Source organism: Hyla sarda, chromosome 5 (assembly GCF_029499605.1).
Source record: "Hyla sarda isolate aHylSar1 chromosome 5, aHylSar1.hap1, whole genome shotgun sequence".
Classification (NCBI taxonomy): Eukaryota; Metazoa; Chordata; class Amphibia; order Anura; family Hylidae; genus Hyla; species Hyla sarda.
This window is the reverse complement of record NC_079193.1, coordinates 71,498,488-71,521,852: the sequence shown is the minus strand read 5'-3', so window position 1 is coordinate 71,521,852 and position 23,365 is coordinate 71,498,488. Positions and strand designations below refer to the sequence as shown.

The following is a 23,365-nucleotide window of genomic DNA, read 5'->3' as shown; positions in this document are numbered from 1 at the left end:
GAAAAATGGAGACAACCGTATACAATATGGTGCGTACGGTTTTAAATGGGAAGTCTATGGGCACGGTTTTCTGTGCGGTTGCATGCGTTTTTTTTTTTATGAAACCGTATGCCGAAACCGTATAGCAAAATTGTGGTGTGAACCCACCCTCAGTCGGTGTCTAAGTGTTCAGACTCCATCCTATTGGTAGAACGAGCAGCTGACCGAGACAATCCCATAGACTTACACTGAAAACGATCTCTTCTCCCAAACTTTTTTAAAGTGACAGTGCCCATTTAACATTTCCTAGTGTACATACAACTTAAAAGATGTAGATTTTTGCTCCTACCGCTGTGCTATTTCCAGGCTTTGATCCCAATCCTGCATGGCTAGAACATATTCCATCTTTAAGGTAAGCGCGGCTTTGAATTTGGGAAAACTAATAATAGTTTGGTTGATCACATCCAGTGCTCCAGAATAATTCTTCTGCATCATCAGACATTCTGCCTGCAAACAAAACAAGAAAAGAAAAAAAAGGAAAAAAAAGCAGAATGTTAAAGGGGTATTCCAGGAAAAAAAAATGTTTTGATATATCAACTGGCACCAGAAAGTTAAACATATTTGTAAATTACTTCTATTAAAAAATCTTAATCCTTTTAGTACTTATGAGCTGCTGAAGTTGAGTTGTTCTTTTCTGTCTAAGTGTTCTCTGATGACACGTGTCTCAGGAACTGTCCAGAGTAGAAGCAAATCCCCATAGCAAACCTCTTCTACTCTGTGCAGTTTCCGAGACAGACAGAGGTGTCAGCAGAGAGCACTGTTGTCCGACAGAAAAGAACAACTGAACTTCAGCAGCTGATAATTATTGGAAGGATTAAGATTTTTTTAATAGACAAATCTAATAATATACTTTCTGGAGCCAGTTTATAAATATAAAAAAAATTTTTTTTCCTGGAATACCCCTTTTAGTAAACTAGTCACAGTAACAATGTCATTTACTACACTAGATGAATGTATGGGGATGTCTTGTGACAATCTAATAGTTCATTATCAATCTTTAGAGCATTTATACAGTTTAGCAGAATATCCTTGTTAAAGGGGTATTCCGGCTTCATACATCTTAATGCCTATCCAAGGATAGGGAATAAGATGTATGATTGCAGGGGTCCCGCCACTAGGGACACCCGCGATCTCTGTGCAGCCTCCTGACATGAATGGAGGGTGTGTGGCATGACGTCACTAGGGGCGTGGCCATGACATCACGTCCCCGTCTCGGAGGCAGTGCCCGGCACAGAATGCCGGGGCAGGGGCTGCACAGAGATCGCGGGGGTCCCCAGCGATAGGTCAGATGGGTCAGATATGATGTGAGAGCCTTATCTAGGACCCCTAATAATCACTATAACTAAGTAGTCCATAACAACCCACTGGGTCCACACCTAAAAATTCTAAAACTATACTATGTAGTGACATTTACCGTATTCCCAAGAAAAGGGACACAGAACCTCTGCATTACAGGTAAATGTGACTTAACTTGGAGCTCTCTAAGCTAATAGCAATCGGTGTGGGTGGAGAGTAGAGATGAGCGAATCGAATCGGAAGAATCCGAATTTGTTACGAATTTCATGAAAAGTTCAATTCAGACCGAATCCAAATTTCCACTCGATTCGAAATAACAAATTTCTTCATTAGTGATTTAAAAAAAGGGATGGAGAAGATACCTTTTTTATTAAATTTCGTAGGGTATCATTTGAAAAAATAAATAAAACTAATACAGTAGTGATGGAAAAAATTGTAAATTTAACTAAAAAATTTTTTTTTATAACAACATTTTTAGTAATTTTTAAACAGGGATCAATTTATGTGGGCGGGCAGGGAATTAAAAATGTAGCTGACGGCCACCATTTTAGGCATCTGCCTGTACCCCTAAGGGAGCCTGCATAACGGGAGAGCCTGCATGTGAAGTGCTAAAAGTGCAGAAGACGGATCCCACTGTTAAAGAGTGCCCCTTACAGTGGTGGGGTGTTTCACCTGTACTGGACATTCTGCTCTTTCTGGTGTCCCCTGTACCTGCTCCTCCAGCTGGTTCTCTGCCTCCTTATGGTTGGAGGCTCACTTGGTCATCCTCCTTGTCTGCAGCGGGGGTGTGCTCCCCTATAGTGCTGAACTGTTGCCTGCCTGGAGGACTCATATTGGGGGCTGCTGAATACTTGCTGGGGTGTTACGGTCCCACTCTCAGGGCCTGGTGATCTCCCTACCCCCCCACAACTGGTGGACTATCCTAGTGCTCTATAGCCCTGCCTATATCTTGTGTCTCCTGCATTGCACCCTGCTGTTTGCCTTTTCTATTACACTACATGGCTGCTAATAAGTGGAAAAAGAACAAGGATGGAGCTAGCTCCTCGCAATAGGGGGCTGGCAGGTCTGCTAACCTGAGGAATAAACTGGCGCTGCAGCAGGAGGTGGCGGCTAAGTTGGAGAAGTTTGCTCTGCGGTCTCCCTCCCCAGATTCTCCTGATCGCAGGGGAGCTCCTCTACCAATGGCTGATGTTGAGGCTCCATTAGACCCTCTGGAGGATTATGATGCCTTCTTGCAGGCCTCTGTTTCGGATTCCCTGCTTTGCACTCCATCTGTGCTGTCTACTGCAGCGGCAGCTGCCTCACCTCGGCCTCCTGCTGAACCTACCCTGGCTGCAGTCTTTGCTGAGATACAAAGATGTAACATGACTCTCTCTCAACTGACTACTCAAGTGGGAACAGTCTGACATTTCTCTAATCCGCCATGACTTGCAGAAAGTGATGGATCACACAAGTGATGGATAAGTGATGTGAAAGATGGGGTTGTCCCTCTGGTGTGCGATTCTACTAGACATGGTCAGGATATTGCCTTCCTAAAAGCTAAAGCTCATGACCTGGAAAACAGGCTACGCAAAAATAATGTGCATTTGTGGGACTTCCAGAAAAATGTGAGGGGCGGTATCCCACAGAAAACATGGAATTCTGGCTCAAAGATGTGTTTGGGGCTGACAACTTGACCCCTCTTTTTGCTGTGGAGCGTGCCCACCGAGTTTCTACTAGACCCTTCCTGCCAGGGGAGTCCACCCCGGTCTATGCTTGTGAAACTCCTACCGTATCGGGATCGGGACTTGGTTCTACGGCTTGCCAGAGAGAAACAACCCATCAATGTGGACAGCCATGTCATTTCCTTCTTCCCTAACTTCTCAGCGGAGGTGCAGAAGAAGCGTGCATGGATGTCAAGAAATGGCTGCATGCCTTGGAGGTCCAGTACTCTATGTTGTACCCGGCTAGACTCTGTGTGGTGGCTATGGGTACTACTCACTTCTTCGAGGGAGTGGGTGCGGCCATCTGCTGGTTGGACACTCGAGAGTCTCAGTTGTGCCAAAGAGCACGTAGGGGCTCTCCGGGTCCTGCCCTGGACTATACTTTAGTTTATGCTGCCTACTACCCGGTGGATTGTTCTTTTCGGATGTTGCCATGCTATTCTTTCCATTATGTTCTTTCATGTCTTTTTTCATAGGACGGGACACATGTTTTGCATTGGGTACTGTTGTATGCCTATTTTTTTGAGTGGGGGCAGGGGGTTGCTGGTTATTGTTTTATGGGGATTGTATAACTATTTTATGGTAATGATGGGTATCCTAATGTTTCATTGCAGGAGTGTTTCTACTGCTTACTCGGTTATGTTTGGCTGGTTGATTGCATTCTTGCTGTATGTTTTCACTCTGGTCTGTACTTTTATTTTTCCATTCTATATTGTGGATAGGCAATTGGACCGTGATGGTAGGAGATGTCGGCACTGGATGAAGGAACCAGGAGGAGTACAGCATAAAATCAAGGTAGGTTTATTGGATGCAACGCGTTCCCTGCGCATGCGCAGCAAAATGCGTTGCATCCAATAAACCTTCCTTGATTTTATGCTGTACTCCTCCTGGTTCCTTCATCCAGCTACCATCACGGTCCAATTGCCTATCTATCGTTTCCAAGGAGGGCTGCAGATGAGGACACATATACTTTCAGGCGCTTCCCATTGTTGTGTGTGTGCACACAACCAACTCTGGTAAGCGGCATGGGATAGATCTACTCCCCCTCCCTATGGGCCTGACCTGCTGATCCCGCACATGGAGAGCCTTCTGTTTTCCTTTTAGATTCTATATTGTGGGATGGCTATCCCAGTGTGTCTGGAGTGTGTTGCTGATTTGTGTGAATATATTGGTGCTCCCTGGTACCGCATGCCGCCGTGTTGTGTGTGGCTGAAAAGTTTGTTTTTTGTCTTGGGGTGTGTGTCTAGTTTGTTTTTCGTCTCTTCTCCTTTCCTGGTATGTTGCTTGTCTCGGTTGATTGTGGGTGTGTTTTCTGGCCTCCTCGGGGGCTTTGTGATCCCTTGTGTTCCTTTCTGGATTTCCCTGCATGATGGCAGTATTTAACATTGTGGGGTGGAATGTCTGGGGACTTGGGGATGTAACTAAACGTTATTCCATTTTTAATTTAGTGATGCAGTTCCAACCTGTTATACTTTGATTACTGAGACCCATTTGACGACAGAAACTACTGCAGTCCTCCATAGAGCTTGGGTTGGTTATTCTTATAAATCTACCTACTTTTCTCATGCAAGGGAAGTTGGTATACTAGTAGATAAACCCATTCTCTTTAAGGTGGTCTCATGTTATTGATCCGGATGGGCGCTTTGTTTGCTTGGTCTGTGAAGTGTCTCACCGAATACTTATTATTGTGGGCATGTATATCCCCACTCCGTATAGTGGAGCAGTGTTACACCGTATTTTATCTATAGTTTCTGGGTTCCCTGCGGCTCCTCTCCTTCTTTGCGGGGGTTTTAAATAAGGTTTTAGATGCCTCCTTGGACAGATTTTGGGGGCTCAGGGCTCCCCCCCTTCTGGGCCTACTGGTCTTACTAAATTGTTGGGTGAGGTTGACTTACTGGATCAATATAAACAACATTCTTGCTACTCTGCCACCCATGGGACCCTTTCCAGAATTGTTCTCGCTATTGGAGATGTGGGAATGGTGGGTCTGGTGAGGGAGGTTGAATATTTGGTGCATGGTCTATCTGATCACTCCCCGATCCGTTAAAATTTCAGGTGGCTTGGGATGTTAGGGGGGAGCGCCCACTGTGGAGGCTCAATCTGTTCTGGTTGCAATTGCTGACTACCACAGAGATTGCATCTGTAGAACTCAGGAATTTCCTTGAGCTTAATGCCGGTTCGGCTTCGGTCTCCGCAGTTTGGGACTCCCTTAAGGCTTTCTTATGTGTGATATTAGTATATTAGTATCCATAACCAGAGAAAAGGGGGACAGGTTGCGCACCGCGGTGGAAGGGGCTGAATGTGCCTATGTCCTTCTTCAGTGACTAAAGAGGATTGGTTACAGGCCCAGGGTGCTTATACTGCCTACCTAGAAGAGGCTGCTAAACACAAACGTTTTCTTACTAAATGGGGGGTTACGTACATTGGTTGTCTGAGGGATGTACGGGGAGGGAAGTTACGGAAGATAGGGACATCTTATAGGTGATGCTAGATTTTTACGAAGACGCTTGTTCTGACTTGGACTTGGAGGACTATGTCAGAAGGGTATCCCTTCCCTCTCTTTCTCTAGAAAAGAAGGGCAAGCTGTACTCGCCTATCTCTTTGAAAGAATTGGAATTGGCTTTGAAGGATGCCGCTAATGAGAAGTCCCCAATGGTCTAGAGAGTGAGGTATACAAACTATTTCAGGGGGTCCTTTTGCCACAGCTGCAGCGAGTTTTTAAAACAGAAGTGGATGAGGGTGCTTTGCCCCGCTCCATGCTATTCATTTAATAGATAGATTGCAGCGGGTGTCACTTCTGACACCTGTTGCGATCTGTCTATTAATGCAGGTACTACCGCTCCCAGCATGGAGCAAAGTGTGCTCCATGTTGGAAGCAGTAGTACCTGCAGTTAAGGACAGATCACAGAGGGTATCACTCCAGACATCCAATGCGATCTTCCTATCTATGGCAGAGATGCAATGCGGCTTTCTCCTGCGCTCGCATTTATGCACTATACTCCTGCCAGCCACTGATGTGAATAGAATTCACATTATTATATTTTCCGCCCAGAGTGGTGATTGGCCAGATGGTGGTAGCCATCTCATTGCTCTCAGTGGGAAATATGAATGAGTGATGTGAATTCTATTCACATCACTGGACGGCTGGAGTATCTTGCAGAGATGTGAGCGCAGGATAAAGCCGCCCACATCTATACATTATACAGGACGATCGCAGCGGGTGTCAGGAGTGACACCCGGGGCGATCTGTTTATTAGTACAGGTACTACTACTCACATCATGGAACAGTCTGTTCCATGCTGGGAGTAGTAGTACTACCTAAAAAATGTAAAAAATAGAGAAAGTGAAACACACACACAAACACATACACACACACTATTTGCCGCAAATTTATTCAGATCGAATAAAATTTTTGGGAAAAATTCCCAAAGATGCAATGTCTCAAAGACATGTCAAAAGATAGATATAAATTTAGGTACACTCACAGTATTACCCAGTAACCAGATGGTCACATGTGGTATAATGTTTAGAACAGCCATCTAAAAATTGTACATGTTCCAAATCCATTTAATAGGGGAGAGTTCTTATTACAGGTGCACTATGTGAGCGAGGTTTCAGAATCTATCCTCCATGTACCGTGCTCTACATCCAGTAGGAGGAAATCTGATTCCATAAGCTTATGGAGAATTGTATAGTGCAGAATAGATCATAGGTTGAAAACCAGGTCAGTTTTGAAGAGAGAGATCAGAAGATGATACGTACCTTTCCAATAATCCCAAATAAATCTTTATTGCCTTTAGTCCCTTCCTCAAAATATTTAAGACATTTTGCAATAGATGGCCCAGGAGCTAGATTCAGCCATCCTTTCAACACCAAGCCCTAGAAGAATACACATATCAGCCATGTTAGGAATAAAACTTCTTTTACTTCAAATCTGACACAGGAAACTGAGAAAATTCGACCAAAAGTCATCTAAATACATAAATCTGTTAGAGGCTACTGGTAAGCAATAGTAGAGGATACTTTAAGGGCCCATTCACACTATGGAATTTCTGGCCGGATATATTCTGGACAGAGATTCTGTGTGCAGCAGAAATCAATGGGCACTATGACCACCAGGACATGCCCCATCCCCTTTGAGGCCAATGCAGTCCGTGCGGAACTCTGTTGAAACTAGGATATTTCTTTTGGCAGAGCCCGGAATTTCTGCAGCGCAAATTTCCCCACGGAAATTCTGTAGTGTGCATGGTGCAGCAGAATCCTACTGAAGACAATGGGAGGCTGCTGCAACTTAATTTCCAAGCAGAATTTATCTGCTTGGAAATTCCATAGTGTGAGTAGATTCTAGTTTACTAAAATGCATTTGTTTTTCTTATTTACTGGACAAATTAAAAGCTTTCTTCCTGGAATTATACATTGGTTTTAATACATTGTTTTTTGATAAATATACATAGACTTGCACTGCAATGCAAGTCTATAGGACTCTGGCAGTTCTGTATACTGCTCGCTTTAGCTGAGTAAAACAAAAGTGACTGCTTGTGCTTACTGGATTTAGACTGAACGTGCCAACCACTGCTTCATTGCTTACCTCCCCAGACATATTGGACATTTTCAGCATCCTGTCTACGTACTCCTGGGCCTTATCACTTCTTCCAAGCAGCCACAGAAGTAAGCCTGCGTAGTACAATGCCTTAGGTCCGGCTGATCTGCGAGTTTCTTTTAATTTTGCCTCTAACTCAGAAACAGCATCACGGTCTGTAAGGAACATAAAATGCAGAAGAATAGAGGATATGTAAAAAAAAATGATATTATTACAGAAATGATATCATGTCAGTTCACGTTAGCTCTCTCACATATCTTGGCATAACAGTATGTCGAGGACCAGAGATAGTTTGCGCTCTTTGACATACATCAAAGTGATCCCGTGGGCAGCATCACCGGACCCACATAATGTAACACAGGCGCACCCCTGACACAATTGCCGGCCTTGGCAAAACACTCTGATCCCGTCGGTTAACACTTTTAGAGCCATGATCACAACACTATAAACAACCTCTTGTTGCTTTGCACGCCCGCTCAGGTAACATGATTGTCATGGCTAGCATCACTATGGAAACAGCGTGGGACCAGAAAAAAGTACTTTAACGTGTATCCATCTGGTATTGTTAGGACAATATAGGGCAGTATATCTTTTTGCTTTTCAAACTGCACTATTCCATACATAGACATTTTGTAAGAGAAATACAGAACACACAGAAGATATTTTCGACAATTCTACAATGGGAGCCTATGGGCAACAGATGTGACTGTATTTACATGAGCTCCTTCTGATGTATAACTTGAATAGACACTGCAAAATGCAGGCTTTAGGAAGTAAGATACCTTTTTATTATACAATAATTCATTTTTGAGTCTGTAACTGAGGATGAAGTTTGAGTCGACCCGTCTCTAATCTCCTCTTTATCTCCAAACTCCTGGAACACTTGGTCTATTCCCGTCTAATCCGCTATCTCTCTGAGAACTTGCTCCTTGACCCCTTACAGTCTGGTTTCCGCTCCCTACACTCCACAGAAACAGCCCTAACCAAAGACACTAATGATCTTCTGAAGGCCAAATCTGATGGCAATTTCTCTCTATTGATTCTCCTAGACCTTTTGACACTACGGCTTTTGACACTACAGATCACCAACTCCTCCTTAGTAGTCTCCGCACTATTGGTCTTAAGGACTCTGCTCTCGCCTGGTTTTCCTCCTATATTTCTGACCGCTCCTTCAGTGTCTAATTTTCTGGCACTACTTCTTCTCCTCTTCCCCTTGCTGTTGGGGTCCCCCAGGGATCGGTCCTGGGTCCTCTACACTTTTCTCTCTACACAACCCCATTGGAATAACAATCAGTAGATTTGGTTTCACGTACCATCTCTATGCTGATGACACCCAACTCTATATCTCTTTCTCCAACAACAACCCTGCACTCCTACAGAATACCAGTGACTGTCTCTCTGCTGTCTCAAACATCATGTTCTCCTTATATCTGAAACGAAATCTTTCTAAAACAGAACTTCTTGTTTTTTCCCCATCAACTGATAATTTACCTAAACCTGACATTTCCATCTCTGTATGTGGCACTACCATAACTCCCAGTGTCTTGGTGTTATACTAGACTCTCCTCTCTCATCTCTGTCTACTATCCAGCACGTTCTCTCCACTCTGCTAATGATCTAACACTAAAATCTTCTATAATCCGAACCTCTAACTCCCGTCTCCAAGACTTCACTCTGGTATGCCATACCTGGAGTTCTCTGGAATGCCCTACCTTGATCCCTCAGACTCAACCACAACATCCACAGTTTTAAACGTGGCCTAAAGTCACATCTCTTCAGGCAGGCCTATAACATTCCCTAGTTTGCTTCCATCTCTATGTACTTTAGACCTTCAGAGATTAGCTAGCGACTGGTTCACTCTCCTGTATGTAACCTTTTTTTATTTATAAAATATGGCTGGACCATTGTATCGAAGAAGCCTTTATGCCTTCTGTTTCAACCACATTCCTCGTAGTCTGTAAGCTCTCACGAGCAGGACCCTCACTCCTTCTGTTTGAATACAGTGACCCCCCGACCTACGATCATTTCAACATACGATGGACTCTCAGAGGCCATCGCATGTTGAAGGCAGCATCAACATACGATGCTTTTGTATGTCGGGGCCATCGCATAAACGGCTATCCGGCGGCGCTGACTGCTTCAGCTGCCACCGGATAGCAGTTTACGGTGCCCCGTGTGGTCCGCTGACGATCACTTACCTGTCCTCGGGGCTCCGGCGCGTCCTCTTCGGGATCCCCTGCATTGTCGGCGCTCTCCATCGTCGTCATCATGTCGCTGCACACGCCGTCCCTTCATCCAATAGGAACGGCGTGCGTAGTGACGTGATGGCGGCGACGGAGAGCGAGCGTGCCGGGGAAGCAGAGGCCTTGCCGGAGCGTCGGGGACACCACGGGGACGCTGCGACAGCGATGGAAGGCGACATCCCAGGCAGCGGTGACAAGCTGGGTGTTGTAGTTTTGCAACATCTGGAGGTCTGCAGGTTTTAGACCACTGTCCTATACTTTACATTGCACGGATCCCTCAACATACGATGGTTTCAACAAACGATGGTCCATTTGGAACGGATTACCATCGTATGTTGAGGGACCACTGTAGTTAGTGTGTAATATTGTTATGTCTGATACTTTAACCCCAAAATTGTAAAGTGCTGCAGAATCTGTTGGCGCTATATAAATAAAATTATTATTATTATTATAATTAAGCCTAATATATATTAGACCTGTACATAGTGCCTGGTAATATTCAACAGTACAGCGGCCCTGTAGTACAGATCTACATTGCTGTGTGGTACCTCTACATAGAAACGTGCCATGATTTCTGTGTTGCTGTGAGACAATTGGAGACAGATGAATATACAGCATAGTCCGGCAGGTTTCTATGGGAGCCATATTTTGGATCTGTCTGCTACAGATCATGTGGATGAGGCCCAAGCTCTAAGTCCATCTCGTACCATCTATACACTACTGGATGTTTCTATTAATAAGCAAACACTTACCAACCACTTCACTTTTTTTGTGTGCATACAGAAGTAACATGATGGCACATATCGAGACCTCGGGGACATCCTTGATGGACTCCAGCTCTCGGATAGCTTCCTGCAAACGATCTGTTACCATAAACACAAATATAAGTAAACAAGAATATCAATTCTTTATCGGGTGCACTATATAATCTATCTAGCAAAACTGTCATAAATGCAAGAAAAACCAAAGAAAGCTAGAGGTCCCATTCTATGGCACTGTTGGCCATTACTGGTGTAGGCAACTGCACCACAGTTACATTGATGTGACTGGAGAAATGTTGTAGTTTCCTGCATGGCAGGAGGATAGCACCATGGCTGTTCAAGTTCAAGAAAATCACTGAAGGAGCTGTAGGGCTAACATTGAAACCTCTTCATTCTAAGTATAGTTAGGAGTCCAGACTGTCGCGAAATGATGGCATGTACTTAGTGGGAATACCCCCTTTAAAAGGGTACTCGAGTACTTTAAAGGGGTATTCCAGGAAAAAACTTTTTTTTATATATATCAACTGGTTCCAGAAAGTTAAACAGATTTGTAAATTACTTCTATTAAAAAATCTTAATCCTTTCAGTACTTATGAGCTTCTGAAGTTAAGGTTGTTCTTTTCTGTCTAAGTGCTCTCTGATGACACGTGTCTCGGGAAACGCCCAGTTTAGAAGCAAATCCCCATAGCAAATCTCTTCTAAACCGGGCGTTTCCCGAGACACGTGTCATCAGAGAGGACTTAGACAGAAAAGAACAACCTTAACTTCAGAAGCTCATAAGTACTGAAAGGATTAAGATTTTTTTAATAGAAGTAATTTACAAATCAGTTTAACTTTCTGGAGCTAGTTGATATATAAAAAAAAGTTTTTTCCTGGATAACCCCAGGATAGGGGTTTGTCCACTGAAACTCCCAGGGACCTCCAGAACAGGGCCCCATCTCTCCCTTTTGCATGGAGAGATGTAACGGCACGTGCTCCATGTACTGTCTATGGGAGTGCCGGAAATACAAGAAAACATCGCTTGTGTATCTCTGGCGCTCCGATAGACAGTGCATGAAGCTTGGGCCAAAATGTCGCTCTATGCAGAGAGAGAGAAAGGGACTCGATCTAGAGATAGCGGGGGGTCTCAGACACTGCAGATTTGGTGATTTTGCCTTTTTTGATGATGTCTCTGTTCCTCCTTACATTCATATTTTTATCTCAATAACTGGTTGTATTTTACATTTATGTATCAATAAAAATGTTTTTGTCTATTTCGATACAAGTGACTCCAGTTCTCTCTTCTTTGTTGTATTTATGGATGTGTGTGTATAAACTGTATCAGAACACGCAAATGGGAACCAAACAGAGCCTTTATTCCTTCTGCACATTTATATACATATAAGATAAATAATACCAATAAAATGTCACTTAACACATAATGAAAAAGTGGTAGTTAGAAAATATTTCAGCTACAAGGTTACCTTCCATCAAGATGCTATAAGCATTGAAAAATAAAAGCACTGGGTCATTGTGATACTTCTGTAGGCCTTCTCTTGTTACATGTTGCATGTGCTGGTAGTATTTATCATTACAGTAGAAAATAATGGAAGCCTGTAGGAGAAAAAAGAAAGATATTTAGAGACATTAGACTTTTCTACGTGCCTGAAATGCTATGAACATAGTCACTGTTTCACTGCATCTGGGCCATTAATTTAAATAGGGCGACTGCCAGTATGCCACATTATATGCCGGCATCTTTATTTAAAGGGGTACTCCGGTGAAAAACTTTTTTTTTTCAAATCAACTGGTGCCAGAAAGTTAAACAGATTTGTAAATTACTTCTATTGAAAAATCTTAATCCTTCCTGTACTTATTAGCTGCTGAATACTACAGCGGAAATTCTTTTCCGTTTGAAACACAGAGCTCTCTGCTGACATCATGAGCACAGTGCTAAAAGGAAATCCCCATAGCAAACATATGCTGTTCTGGACAGTTCTTAAAATGGACAGAGATGTCAGCAGAGAGCACTGTGCTCATGATGTCAGCAGAGAGCACTGTGTTTCAAAAAGAAAAGAAAAGAATTTCCGCTGTAGTATTCAGCAGCTAATAAGTACTGGAAGGATTAAGATTTTAATAGAAGGAATTTACAAATCTGTTTTACTTTCTGGCACCAGATGATTTAAAAAAAAAAAGTTTTTCACCGGAGTACCCCTTTAATAGAATGCCAACATTTATCTACAACATACCTGATTCAGGCAGTGCGAACCCGGCCTTAGGCTTTGTTCACATTATGGAATGTCCGCAAGGAAAAGCTCCATGCGGACATTCTGCAGACTGCAGGTGCCGGCATAATATGCTGGCGCTAGGACTGCTGAATGCGCCATCTCATAGACGGCAATGCATTCCGTGTGGAGTCCGCAGAAAGAATGAACAGGTTCATACTTTCTGCAGACACGGAATTTCCATGCTGGAAACATCTAGCACAGAAATTCCACCAAGTGCACAGCGCAGCAGAATTGGCTGAATTCAACTGGACTCTGCTGCACCGTAATCTCCGTGCGGACATTCCAAGCGGAATTGGCAAAGAAGTTTATATAGGAAACAACTGTATCCAATATAGGAGATGCTCTGCAAGCTAAATAGATCTGCCGCACATAACTCTCTGATAATTTGCAACAATATCAGAAAATGTATAATAAAATTTATAGAAAAATAGCCAACACAACCTAATGACTGGGTGGAAAATACAAAGTATACAAAAAGAAGGTTGCAGCTGCACTCTTGGTCAAAAAATGGAGGCTATAAGCGCACTTTTTGATCAAAACGCGTCTCCCATCCCCCACGCAGAGGAAACCTTCTTTTTGTATACTATGTATTTTCCACAGCAGTGTGTACCCATGTATTAGGTAGTTGTGCTGGCTATTTTTTCTGTGTTTTTTTTTTGCAATGTAAGTTAGGGGGAGTGACACCCTTTTAGTTGTGCACCCCTTCCTATTCACAGGAGGTTTTCAAATTCATAATAATATTGTAATTTATTACATATTGTATATTTATTTCATATATCATCATTAAAGTAACACATATAAAAGTTTTTCCAACATCTCTTTTTGGTACATTTCTTTCTTTTGTCAATAAGTGCATTTTCCTGTGCCTATAAATGACTTAGGATACAGGTCACGGGAGGCCAAAAGAGGATGGTAAAACACCTTTATTGTGACACGCAACGTGTTTTGCCACGCGTACGCAGCTTCATCAGGCATTCCTTCATCAGGCCTGATGAAGTTGTGTACGTGCGGAGAAATATGTTACTTGCCGCAGTAAAGGTGTTTTACCGTCCTCTTTTGGCCTCCCATGACTTGTATCCTGATCAGCGCTACCGGATCCTGATTAATTGAAGTCACTCTCCTTATCTATTGTCTACATCCAGGAAAGCTGCAGACAGGTTCTATTCTTCTCCTATATGCCTACCATTGCTATGTATGCGGGTACACAGCTTTAGCTGGTAAGTGACTGCCTACCCCTCGCCCCTCACTTGCCTCACTTGAGAAGTCTGCACTGTGGAGCGCCTCTGTTTTTCTTTCTATAAATGACTTAGGAAGAGAGAATACATGAAGCAGCACTCTTCTTTTTCAGATGGTTTTTCCTTAAGGCTATGTTTCCATTTGGGTTTTTTTCTGGCAGTTTTTGGAATACTGCCACTGCAGTTTTTGGAATACTGCCACTGCAGTTTTTGAGCCAAAGTCAGAAGTGGCTCCATAAGGGAGAAGATGTGTAAGTCCTTCCTTTATATGTCCTATTCCTTTTGAATACATTTCTGGCTTTGGCTCAAAAACTGCAGTGGCAGATATCCAAAAACTGCCTGAAAAAAACCAAGTGGAAACTTAGCCTAAAAGTCAGTGTTTCACTGGAACTCAGTCTTAGAAACTAAATGTGAATGTACGCCAAGCCAGAAATCTCTCCAAAAGGAGAGAATACCCATCTGCACTGCATCACCCAAGTTCAAACATGTCACACAAAAAAGTGCAATATTTTCAAAAGTGCAATATCAGGGCTTTCACCCTTCTGGGACTAAATTCTCAAACTAGAGAACCCCAATTAGTGTTGAAACTTCTCTTTATAAGTTCCTTCTTAAAATAACAACAGTGTGACAGGAATCAAAATATAATGGGGGAGATTTATCAAAACCTGTGCAAAGGAAAAGTTACCTAGTTGCCCATAGCAACCAATCAGATCGCTTCTTTCATTTTGCAGAGGCCTTGATAAAAATGAAAGAAGCGATCTGATTGGTTGCTATGGGCAACTGGGCAAGTTTTCCTCTGGACAGGTTTGATAAATCTCCCCCAATGTGTTTTAAAAGCCCGGCAACCGGATCAGTAAATTATGGAGTACAGGCTCCTGTCCAATATTTTTTTGTCGGTCTTATAGCTCCATGTCGGTATGCTATTATATATTATCTATCTCCTCCATGGAATTTCCTGAATATTCCAACTCTTTTATATATTGATCCAGGTATGCTGCCGGTTAAGAAGCAAAACACAAACCCCCCCCCCCCCATTCCGACGTTTCGCCAGCCGTAACCAGCTTTATCAAGGGCTGTGGTGTATATGGCTATGGACCATCACTCGTAGGTTAAATAGCCTCCGTTTTTAGGCATATACAACTCTGGAAAACACTAGGTACCAATCTTATCGTTCCATGTCAGATTTATAACTCCCCCTGTATGTTACACCGTCGTTAAGTGGTTAATTAGCCTTCCGAGCAACCAATAATATGCTTACCGTTTATTGTTTTTCCAGTCTTCCGGTTTCTGGCATCCCACTGACCCGAACTTCCTGTCATGTGGTATGTCACATAACCGCTCCCAGTCATGCGGGTGACTGCGTAAAGTTTTCATCGCTCACGTGACTAGAACGTCCACGTGATCTAAATTCTACATGTGCTTATTCACTGCGCTTCTCAGATATACACGCAATGTCCGCGCATGCGTATTACATACAAAGAATCTATTAATATAATATATGCACTTGCGCACTCCATAAGTAATAAGCAGTCATTATATAGCTTCAATTAGACCGGTACATTCATTTTCTCAATAATAAACCTATTTTTTTTTACCATATAATTAGCTTTTAACTTTATATGGGGGGTTTATGGGAGAAGTTTTCAGTACATGTCCTTATTATCATTACTCCCAGACACTCCTATTATTGAGATAGTTATTAATTGGGGGCCATTGATATGTTAATATATATTCTCAATGGGAGTATTTCATTTACATATTACTATTTTTTGTGTATTCCCCTCTACGATTTGATAATTTAATTATATTGTTAGTTGTCATTCTACATTTTTGTTTTACTTTTTATTTACTATTTATTTCCTCAAGGTCCTCCCACACCTGGATCAATATATAAAAGAGTCGGAATATTTAGGAAAGACCTACCAAAAAATAATGAATAGGAGCATGTACTCCATAATTTACTGATCCGGGTAACACATTGGGGGAGATTTATCAAACCTGTCCAGAGGAAAAGTTGACCCTGTTGCCCATAGCAACCAATCAGATCGCTTCTTTCATTATTAACAAGGCCTCTGCAAAAGGGAAGAAGCGATCTGATTGGTTGCTATGGGCAACAGGGTCAACTTTTCCTTTGCACAGGTTTGATAAATCTCCCCCATTATATTTTGATTCCTGTCACACTGTTGTAATTTTAAGAAGGAACTTATAAAGAGAAGTTTTAACACTAATTGGGGTTCTCTAGTTTGGGAATTTAGTCCCAGAAGGGTGAAAGCCCTGATGAAAATTTGAAAATATTGAATTATCAACCCTGGGAATCCCCTTTTGGGAGAAATGGTTATAGACACAAAAAAGTGCACAAGAATGCGGTCCAGAAGGAGAGGGGCCACCAAACCTTCCCTTTTGGGCCAAAATACACCTGCAACATTCAAGAAGCAATGTCCCCCCCCTTTGCCGAAGCTCAGGGAAGACCAACTCCAGGCCCCCACCATGGCATCAACCCAAGTTCCACCTGAAGAAAGAGCAACTAGATGGCATTCCTTAAAGGGGTACTCCGGTGGAAAACTTTTTTTTTTTGTCAACTGGTGCCAGAAAGTTAAACAGATTTGTAAATTACTTCTTTTAAAAAAATCTTAATCCTTCTAGTATATATTAGCTGCTGAATACTACAGAGGAAATTATTTTCTTTTTGGAACAGAGAGCTCTCTGTTGAATCATGACCACAGTGCTCTCTGCTGACATCTCTGTCCATTTTAGGAACTGTCCAGAGTAGAAGAAAATCCCCATAGCAAACATATGCTGCTCTGGACAGTTCCTAAAAAGGACAGAGATGTCAGCAGAGAGCACTGTGCTCATGATGTCAGCAGAGAGCTCTGTGTTCCTATTGGATGACGGGACGGCGTGCGCAGCGACGTGATGACGATGGAGAGCGCCGACGATGCAGGGGATCCCGAAGAGGACGCGCCGGAGCCCCGAGGACAGGTAAGTGATCATCAGCGGACCACACAGGGCACCGTAAACAGCTATCTGGTGGCAGCTGAAGCAGTCTGGGCTGCCGGATAGCCGTTTATGCGATGGCCCCGACATACAAAAGCATTGTATGTTGATGCTGCCTTCATCATGCGATGGCCTCTGAGAGTGATCGTATCTTGAAATGATCGTATGTTGGGGCCATCGTAGGTCGGGGGGTCACTGTACAATAGAGATCTCTGGCTTGGCATACATTCCCATTTAGTTTCTAAGACCTCTAGTTGGAGTGAACAATAAAGGGAAAGCTTCCTGAAAAGGTGGTGTAAGAGCTGCTTTACATATCCTTTCTTCCCAGAATTCCCAGTAAAGCAGTCTTTGGCTGTTCGGGCATGCTGGGAGTTATAGTTTTCCACAAGCTGGAGAGCCGCTTGTCTGATCTCTTTTGCAGTCCCTGGAGGTATTATAGACACTTGTGTTCAGCAGTAATAAATAACATAACAATGTCAAATACATATAAGGTGAAGTGAATATCTCACCAGCATCTCAGGATCCATTTCCGCCATTCTGATCCCCTTATATCGATAAGAAGGCTCCTTCCTCCAGATCTCTGTGGATCTATCCCAGCCTGGCACTTACTGAGTGGGATCACTACGTCCTCCTATAAGATCAGGGCCCCCGTGATGTGATCATTTAGGATCTCCTTAGATCCCCGTTTTCCCCACTGAATAGTCTCTATTCCCCAGCCCGTCTCCCCAGTGTCCGCGTCCCTGGTAACCAGGCCTCTTCCTCTGTTGCTATGTGACGTCACTACCCGCCAGGCCTCCTAGTCGATCCCAGATCGCCTCCCCCTGCTCTGTGCGGTAGCGCTGGATTAGTAAGCCTGGCGAGCGAGTAGTGCAGTGCTCGTCCCCGGCTGTCACAGTTCATTCCCGGACATGGGGCTATCTCTGAGCTCGGAGGCTTCGGATGGAGGCAGCGAGGGCTACCACGTCCATGGGGTGAGTGCTGAGGACGGGGACCCGTGTGTGTGCACCGGGGAGGGACATGCTGGAGCTAGATGACGTGGTCAGACTACTACCCCTAGCTGTCAGTCCAGCCAAGGCATGCTGGGAGTCCGAGCTATTTCCCTATGTACCAGGATCTGTAGCTTTCCCTATGAGATGCCTGTAACTCCCCAGGTGCTGGGGATCGTCATGTTGTGTTACTAGGTGTCTCTCTGGATTGTGTTTCTAAGGAGCGATGACAATCTTATGGAATCTGCGCAGATCGTGACAAACTCTGCAAAAAATCTTATAGATCTTGTGAGAATTTGCAAAAAAAATCTTAGATCTTGTGAGAATTCACAAAAAAATCTTAAATCTTGTGAGAATTTGCAAAAAAATCTTAAATCTTGTGAGAATTTGCAAAAAAATCTTAGATCTTGTGAGAATTTGCAAAAAAATCTTAGATCTTGTGAGAATTTGCAAAAAAATCTTAGATCTTGTGAGAATTTGCAAAAAAATCTTAGATCTTGTGAGAATTTGCAAAAAAATCTTAGATCTTGTGAGAATTTGCAAAAAAATCTTAGATCTTGTGAGAATTCACAAAAAAATCTTAAATCTTGTGAGAATCCGCATAAAAAATCTTAGATCTTGTGAGAATTCACAAAAAAATCTTAAATCTTGTGAGAATTTGCAAAAAAATCTTAAATCTTGTGAGAATTTGCAAAAAAATCTTAGATCTTGTGAGAATTTGCAAAAAAATCTTAGATCTTGTGAGAATTCGCAAAAAAAAAATCTTAGATCTTGTGAGAATTTGCAAAAAAATCTTAGATCTTGTGTGAATTTGCAAAAATCTTAGATCTTGTGAGAATTTGCAAAAAATCTTAGATCTTGTGAGAATTTGCAAAAAATCTTAGATCTTGTGAGAATTTGCTAAAAATATTAGATCTTGTAAGTATTTGCAAAAAATCTTATGAGAATTTGCTAAAAATCTTGTAGATCTTGTGAGAATTTGCTAAAAATCTTGTAGATCTTGTGAGAATTTGCAAACAAATCTTAGATCTCATGTGAATTTTCAAAAAATCTTGTAGATCTTGTGAGAATTTGCAAAAATCTTGTGGGGGAATCTGCAGATAATTTTATACAAGGAGATGTATGAAAACCTGTGGAGAGGAAAAGTTGAGCAGTTGCACATAGCAACCAATCAGATCTCTTCTTTCATTTTGTTGAGGCCTTTTTAAAAACCCAAAATAAAAGAACAATCTGGTTGGTTGCTAGAGGCAGCTGCATCACTTTTCCTCTGCACAGGTTCCAGAATAGAAAGTGTGTGTGTTTTATGCCATATGGAGGTAATTGCACATGCTTTTGTTTTTAAATGGGCACTGTCACCAAATGTTTTTTTTGATATGTTGTAGTACTTATATACTACAACATTTCTCTAATATACTTTTATTATTATTATTATTATTTTTTTATCAAAATGGTTTAATTTACATTCAAAACCGGCCACTAGGGGTCTCCCTCCTAGTGGCCGGCTGCAGGCTGGCGTGATGTCACGCATGAATTCGGACTGATGCCGGCCGGGCATCGGTCCAAATTCAGTCAGGCTGCGCTCGCTCCTGCCTGTCAATCAGACAGGCAGGAGCGAGCTCTTTGAAGGAAGAGGATGCGCGCAGGCTCCCTGGCCTCGCACGCCGGCCCCGGCTCCTGTGGACAGGTAAAATATTGTGCGTGACTGTTCTCACTGCTTATTCTTTTGCAGGGGTGGGGAGTGGCTTGAGCGGCGTGGCGGCGCTGGGGGGGTGGGGTGGCAGTGTGCCCCCCCCCCCAAGCAGGCATCAGTGATGTAGTGCCTGCTGGGGAGGTCTGCCTGGTAATGAGCACACTACCAGGCAGACAAAAGGCATTTTGAATATGTAAAAAAAAAAAAAAAAAAAAAAAATTAAAGGCAGGGAGGGGGTTAGGGATAGATGGGCAATAGGCAGGGACAGAAAAAAAAAAGAAAAGGATGGTGGTAGCTACTCTTTACGCGTAGTAAACATTTGGATACATGTTGGGAGTTGTAGTTTTGCAACATCTGGAGGTCTACAGATTGGAGACCACTGATCAATCCTTTAGGTCCAAAGTTGACTTGTGATCTGGCACGGGACAACGTTCTTTCCTTCCATGTCTTTGCATAGGACTGCAGTCTATGGACGTACAGTATGGCCCCATACTATTCTGTAAGGCTGCCAGCTGTACACGTCTATATCATGGCTGGGTCCACAAGATATTGACCGATTAAGTCAGCGGTGTCCAAACTGTGGCCCTCTACATGTTGCAAAACTACAACTCCCAGCATGCCCGGACAGCCAACGGCTGTCCGGGCATGCTGGGAGTTGTAGTTTTGCAACATCTGGAGGCCTGCAGTTTGGACACCATTGAGCTAAGTAAACCCTACATCTGCCACTGATGTGCAGCAATGGAAGCCACAGGGACATAGTAGTATCTGAAGGCTCTTAAAGGGGTATTCCAGGCCAAAACTTTTTTTTATATATCAACTGGCTCCGGAAAGTTAAACAGATTTGTAAATTACTTCTATTAAAAAATCTTAATGCTTCCAATAGTTATTAGCTTCTGAAGTTTTCTGTCTAACTGCTCAATGATGATGTCACGTCCCGGGAGCTGTGCATGATGGGAGAATATCCCCATAGGAACTGCACAGCTCCCGGGACGTGAGTCATCAGAGAGCAGTTAGACAGAAAACAACAACTCAACTTCAGAAGCTAATAACTATTGGAAGGATTAAGATTTTTTTGATAGAAGTAATTTACAAATCTGTTAAACTTTCCGGAGCCAGTTGAGATATATATAAAAAAAAGGTTTTGCCTGGAATACCCCTTTAATGTTTTACCCCTGAAAACAAGTCAGAAAGTAGTAGTCTCTAGTTCTCCGACCCCGGATGGGTAAGAGGTCAGCCTTTGGGAACTATTGAGTTGCATTGGATTTCATGTGACAGCATTCACATGATTGGGATTACTCGAGGATTGACAGCTACCGGATTAAGTGACCTGAACCGAGACAAGTGGTGACTAATGTTAAAGCGCAACTGTCATGGAAATTACACCCCCCAGACTAATACCATGATAGTATAGATGATGACACTTATAATGGACCCCCGCGATCTCAGTGTAGCCCCGGGCATTCTGTGCCGGGCGCTTCTTCCGAGACGGGGACGTGACGTCACAGCCATGCCCCCTCCATTCACGTCCCCGTCTAGGAGGCAGCACCTGGCACAGAATGCTCGGGGCTACACTGAGATTGCGGGAGTCCCCAGCGGTAGGACCCCTGCGGTCATACATCTTATACCCTATCCTTTGGATAGGGGATAAGATGTATAAAGCCGTAATACCCCTTTAAGACTTTTATAGAACTACAAGGAACCAGGTAACAGAGTGGATTTGTACAAGTGGCTTTAAGGCCAGGCTGTGGCAGCAGTCTGCTCTGTATGGCTATATTTAGCTAGTTCCTAAAGTTTATAGTATTGGACCCATACCTATACTATGGAGGAAAATGGCACCTGGAAGCAATGCCATAGTCCCCAAGATGGGTTTTTGGTGCCGAATCTTATAGGGAATGTGTCACGTTGAGTAAAATCATTGCTTATACTGGGCTTAGAAATCCAGGGGGCGGTCTTAATGTGTGCATGTTCATGTAGGAAAGGTGGTCAATCGCTGATTAGGCCCACCCACTGGACTCCTAAGCCACCCACTGGACTCCTAAGCCACCCACTGGACTCCTAAGCCACCCACTGGACTCCTAAGCCACCCACTGGACACCTAAGCCACCCACTAGACACCTAAGCCACCCACTGGACACCTAAGCCACCCACTAGACACCTAAGCCACCCACTGGACACCTAAGCCACCCACTGGACACCTAAGCCACCCACTGGACACCTAAGCCACCCACTGGACTCCTGAGCCCCGACTGAGCAAAGATTTTAAGTTCTATAGATTTTTTTTTTTATCACAAAAAGCTATGTATCAATGAGCTCTTCGTGCTATGTAACATGTCGGCAGATTGGACGGCGTTGTCAAGGTTTTATGTTCCTTTTAAAGGGGTACTCCCATGGAAAACAAATGTTTTCAATTCAACAGGTGCTCGAAAATTAAACAGATTAGTAAATTACTTCTATTTAGAAATCTTAATCCTTCCAGTACTTATCAGCTGCCGTATACTACAGAGGAAGTTGTGTAGTTATTTCCAGTTTGCTCTCTGCTGACACCACTGTCCAGGGCAGGACAGAGGTGTCAGCAGAGAGCACTGTGGTCACACTGGAAAGAACTCCACAACTTCCTCTGTAGTATACAGCAGCTGATAAGTACTGGAAGGATTAAGATTTTTAAATAGAAGTCATTTACAAATCTGTTACATTTTTGGCACCAGTTGATGGGGAAAAAAATGTGTTTTCCACCAGTACTACTTTAAGACGCTAATAATGCTTTTTTAAGACACTAATAATTTTAGAAAACGTGTTCTTCATATGCCCCTCTTATTTGCACTAGTAGCCATGCTCTGGCCAATCACTGTGCCTAAATGAAATAGATTTGATTTAGATTTTTTACATTATTAACAATATTTTTTTTTAATTTTTTTTTCTTCTCTCCCTCTGAGAGATTAGTTTTATTTATATATATATATATATATATATATATATATATATATATATATAATAGTTTGGATTAGTGTTCCATGTATAGATTAAATGGACTTGGAAGGGGTCCAATCCATCCTCTTTTCTACCTTCTTCGCTATATAATCAAAGGGGAAATTGTAGAGATATCTCAGTGTTTCCCAACCAGTGTGCCTCCAGCTGTTGCAAAACTACAACTCCCAGCATGTCCGGACAGCCAAAGGCTGTCCGGGCATGCTGGGAGATGTAGTTTTGCCACAGCTGGAGGCACACTAGTTGGGAAACACTGAGATATACAATTTGAAATCTAATAATTTCCTGGGGTCAAGCATTTGATCTATTTTATTATCCCTCTGCCTGGAATTATATATTTATACTGTGTAAATGTAAAATTGTAATAAAGATTATATAAAAAAAAAATCCCTGACCCACAACACCCACTGCAGATGGCAGCCGGTAGTAGATGGTGGGGGATGAGAAGCAGCGGCAGCTTGTAGATCTGCAGAAAAGCTGCGGTTACATAAGTGCCCCAGTTCTGAAACTCAGCATTTTGCTGATACAGATATATCAGGGACTTGCAGTCAAAGTGTTCAGTGTGG

The 23,365-nt window shown here is 42.9% G+C and overlaps 2 protein-coding genes across 5 annotated transcripts in view; one reads left to right on the top strand and one right to left on the bottom strand.

Annotated features, from left to right (window-relative positions):
• Positions 1-17,876, bottom strand: part of TTC21A (tetratricopeptide repeat domain 21A) — an 87,678-nt gene extending 69,802 nt beyond the window's left edge. Inside the window, exons 1-6 of one of the 4 annotated variants that reach the window (XM_056519649.1) lie at positions 17,648-17,876; positions 12,106-12,235; positions 10,634-10,744; positions 7,627-7,793; positions 6,801-6,917; positions 329-486 (exon numbers count right to left, since the gene is read on the bottom strand). In XM_056519649.1, coding sequence (XP_056375624.1) covers positions 329-486; positions 6,801-6,917; positions 7,627-7,793; positions 10,634-10,744; positions 12,106-12,235; positions 17,648-17,674 — 710 coding nt within the window. In that variant the 5' untranslated portion in view covers positions 17,675-17,876. Of the gene's footprint in view, positions 1-328; positions 487-6,800; positions 6,918-7,626; positions 7,794-10,633; positions 10,745-12,105; positions 12,236-14,092; positions 14,228-15,304; positions 15,328-15,402; positions 15,507-17,647 lie in introns of those variants that run through there. The other 3 variants (XM_056519651.1, XM_056519652.1, XM_056519650.1) reach the window with 3 other exon arrangements.
• Positions 17,877-17,899: 23 nt separating this feature from the next.
• The window catches only part of GORASP1 (golgi reassembly stacking protein 1), a 52,082-nt gene continuing 46,616 nt past the window's right edge, over positions 17,900-23,365 (top strand). Inside the window, exon 1 of the mRNA XM_056519653.1 lies at positions 17,900-18,109. Coding sequence (XP_056375628.1) covers positions 18,047-18,109 — 63 coding nt within the window. The 5' untranslated portion in view covers positions 17,900-18,046. The remainder of the gene's footprint in view (positions 18,110-23,365) is intronic.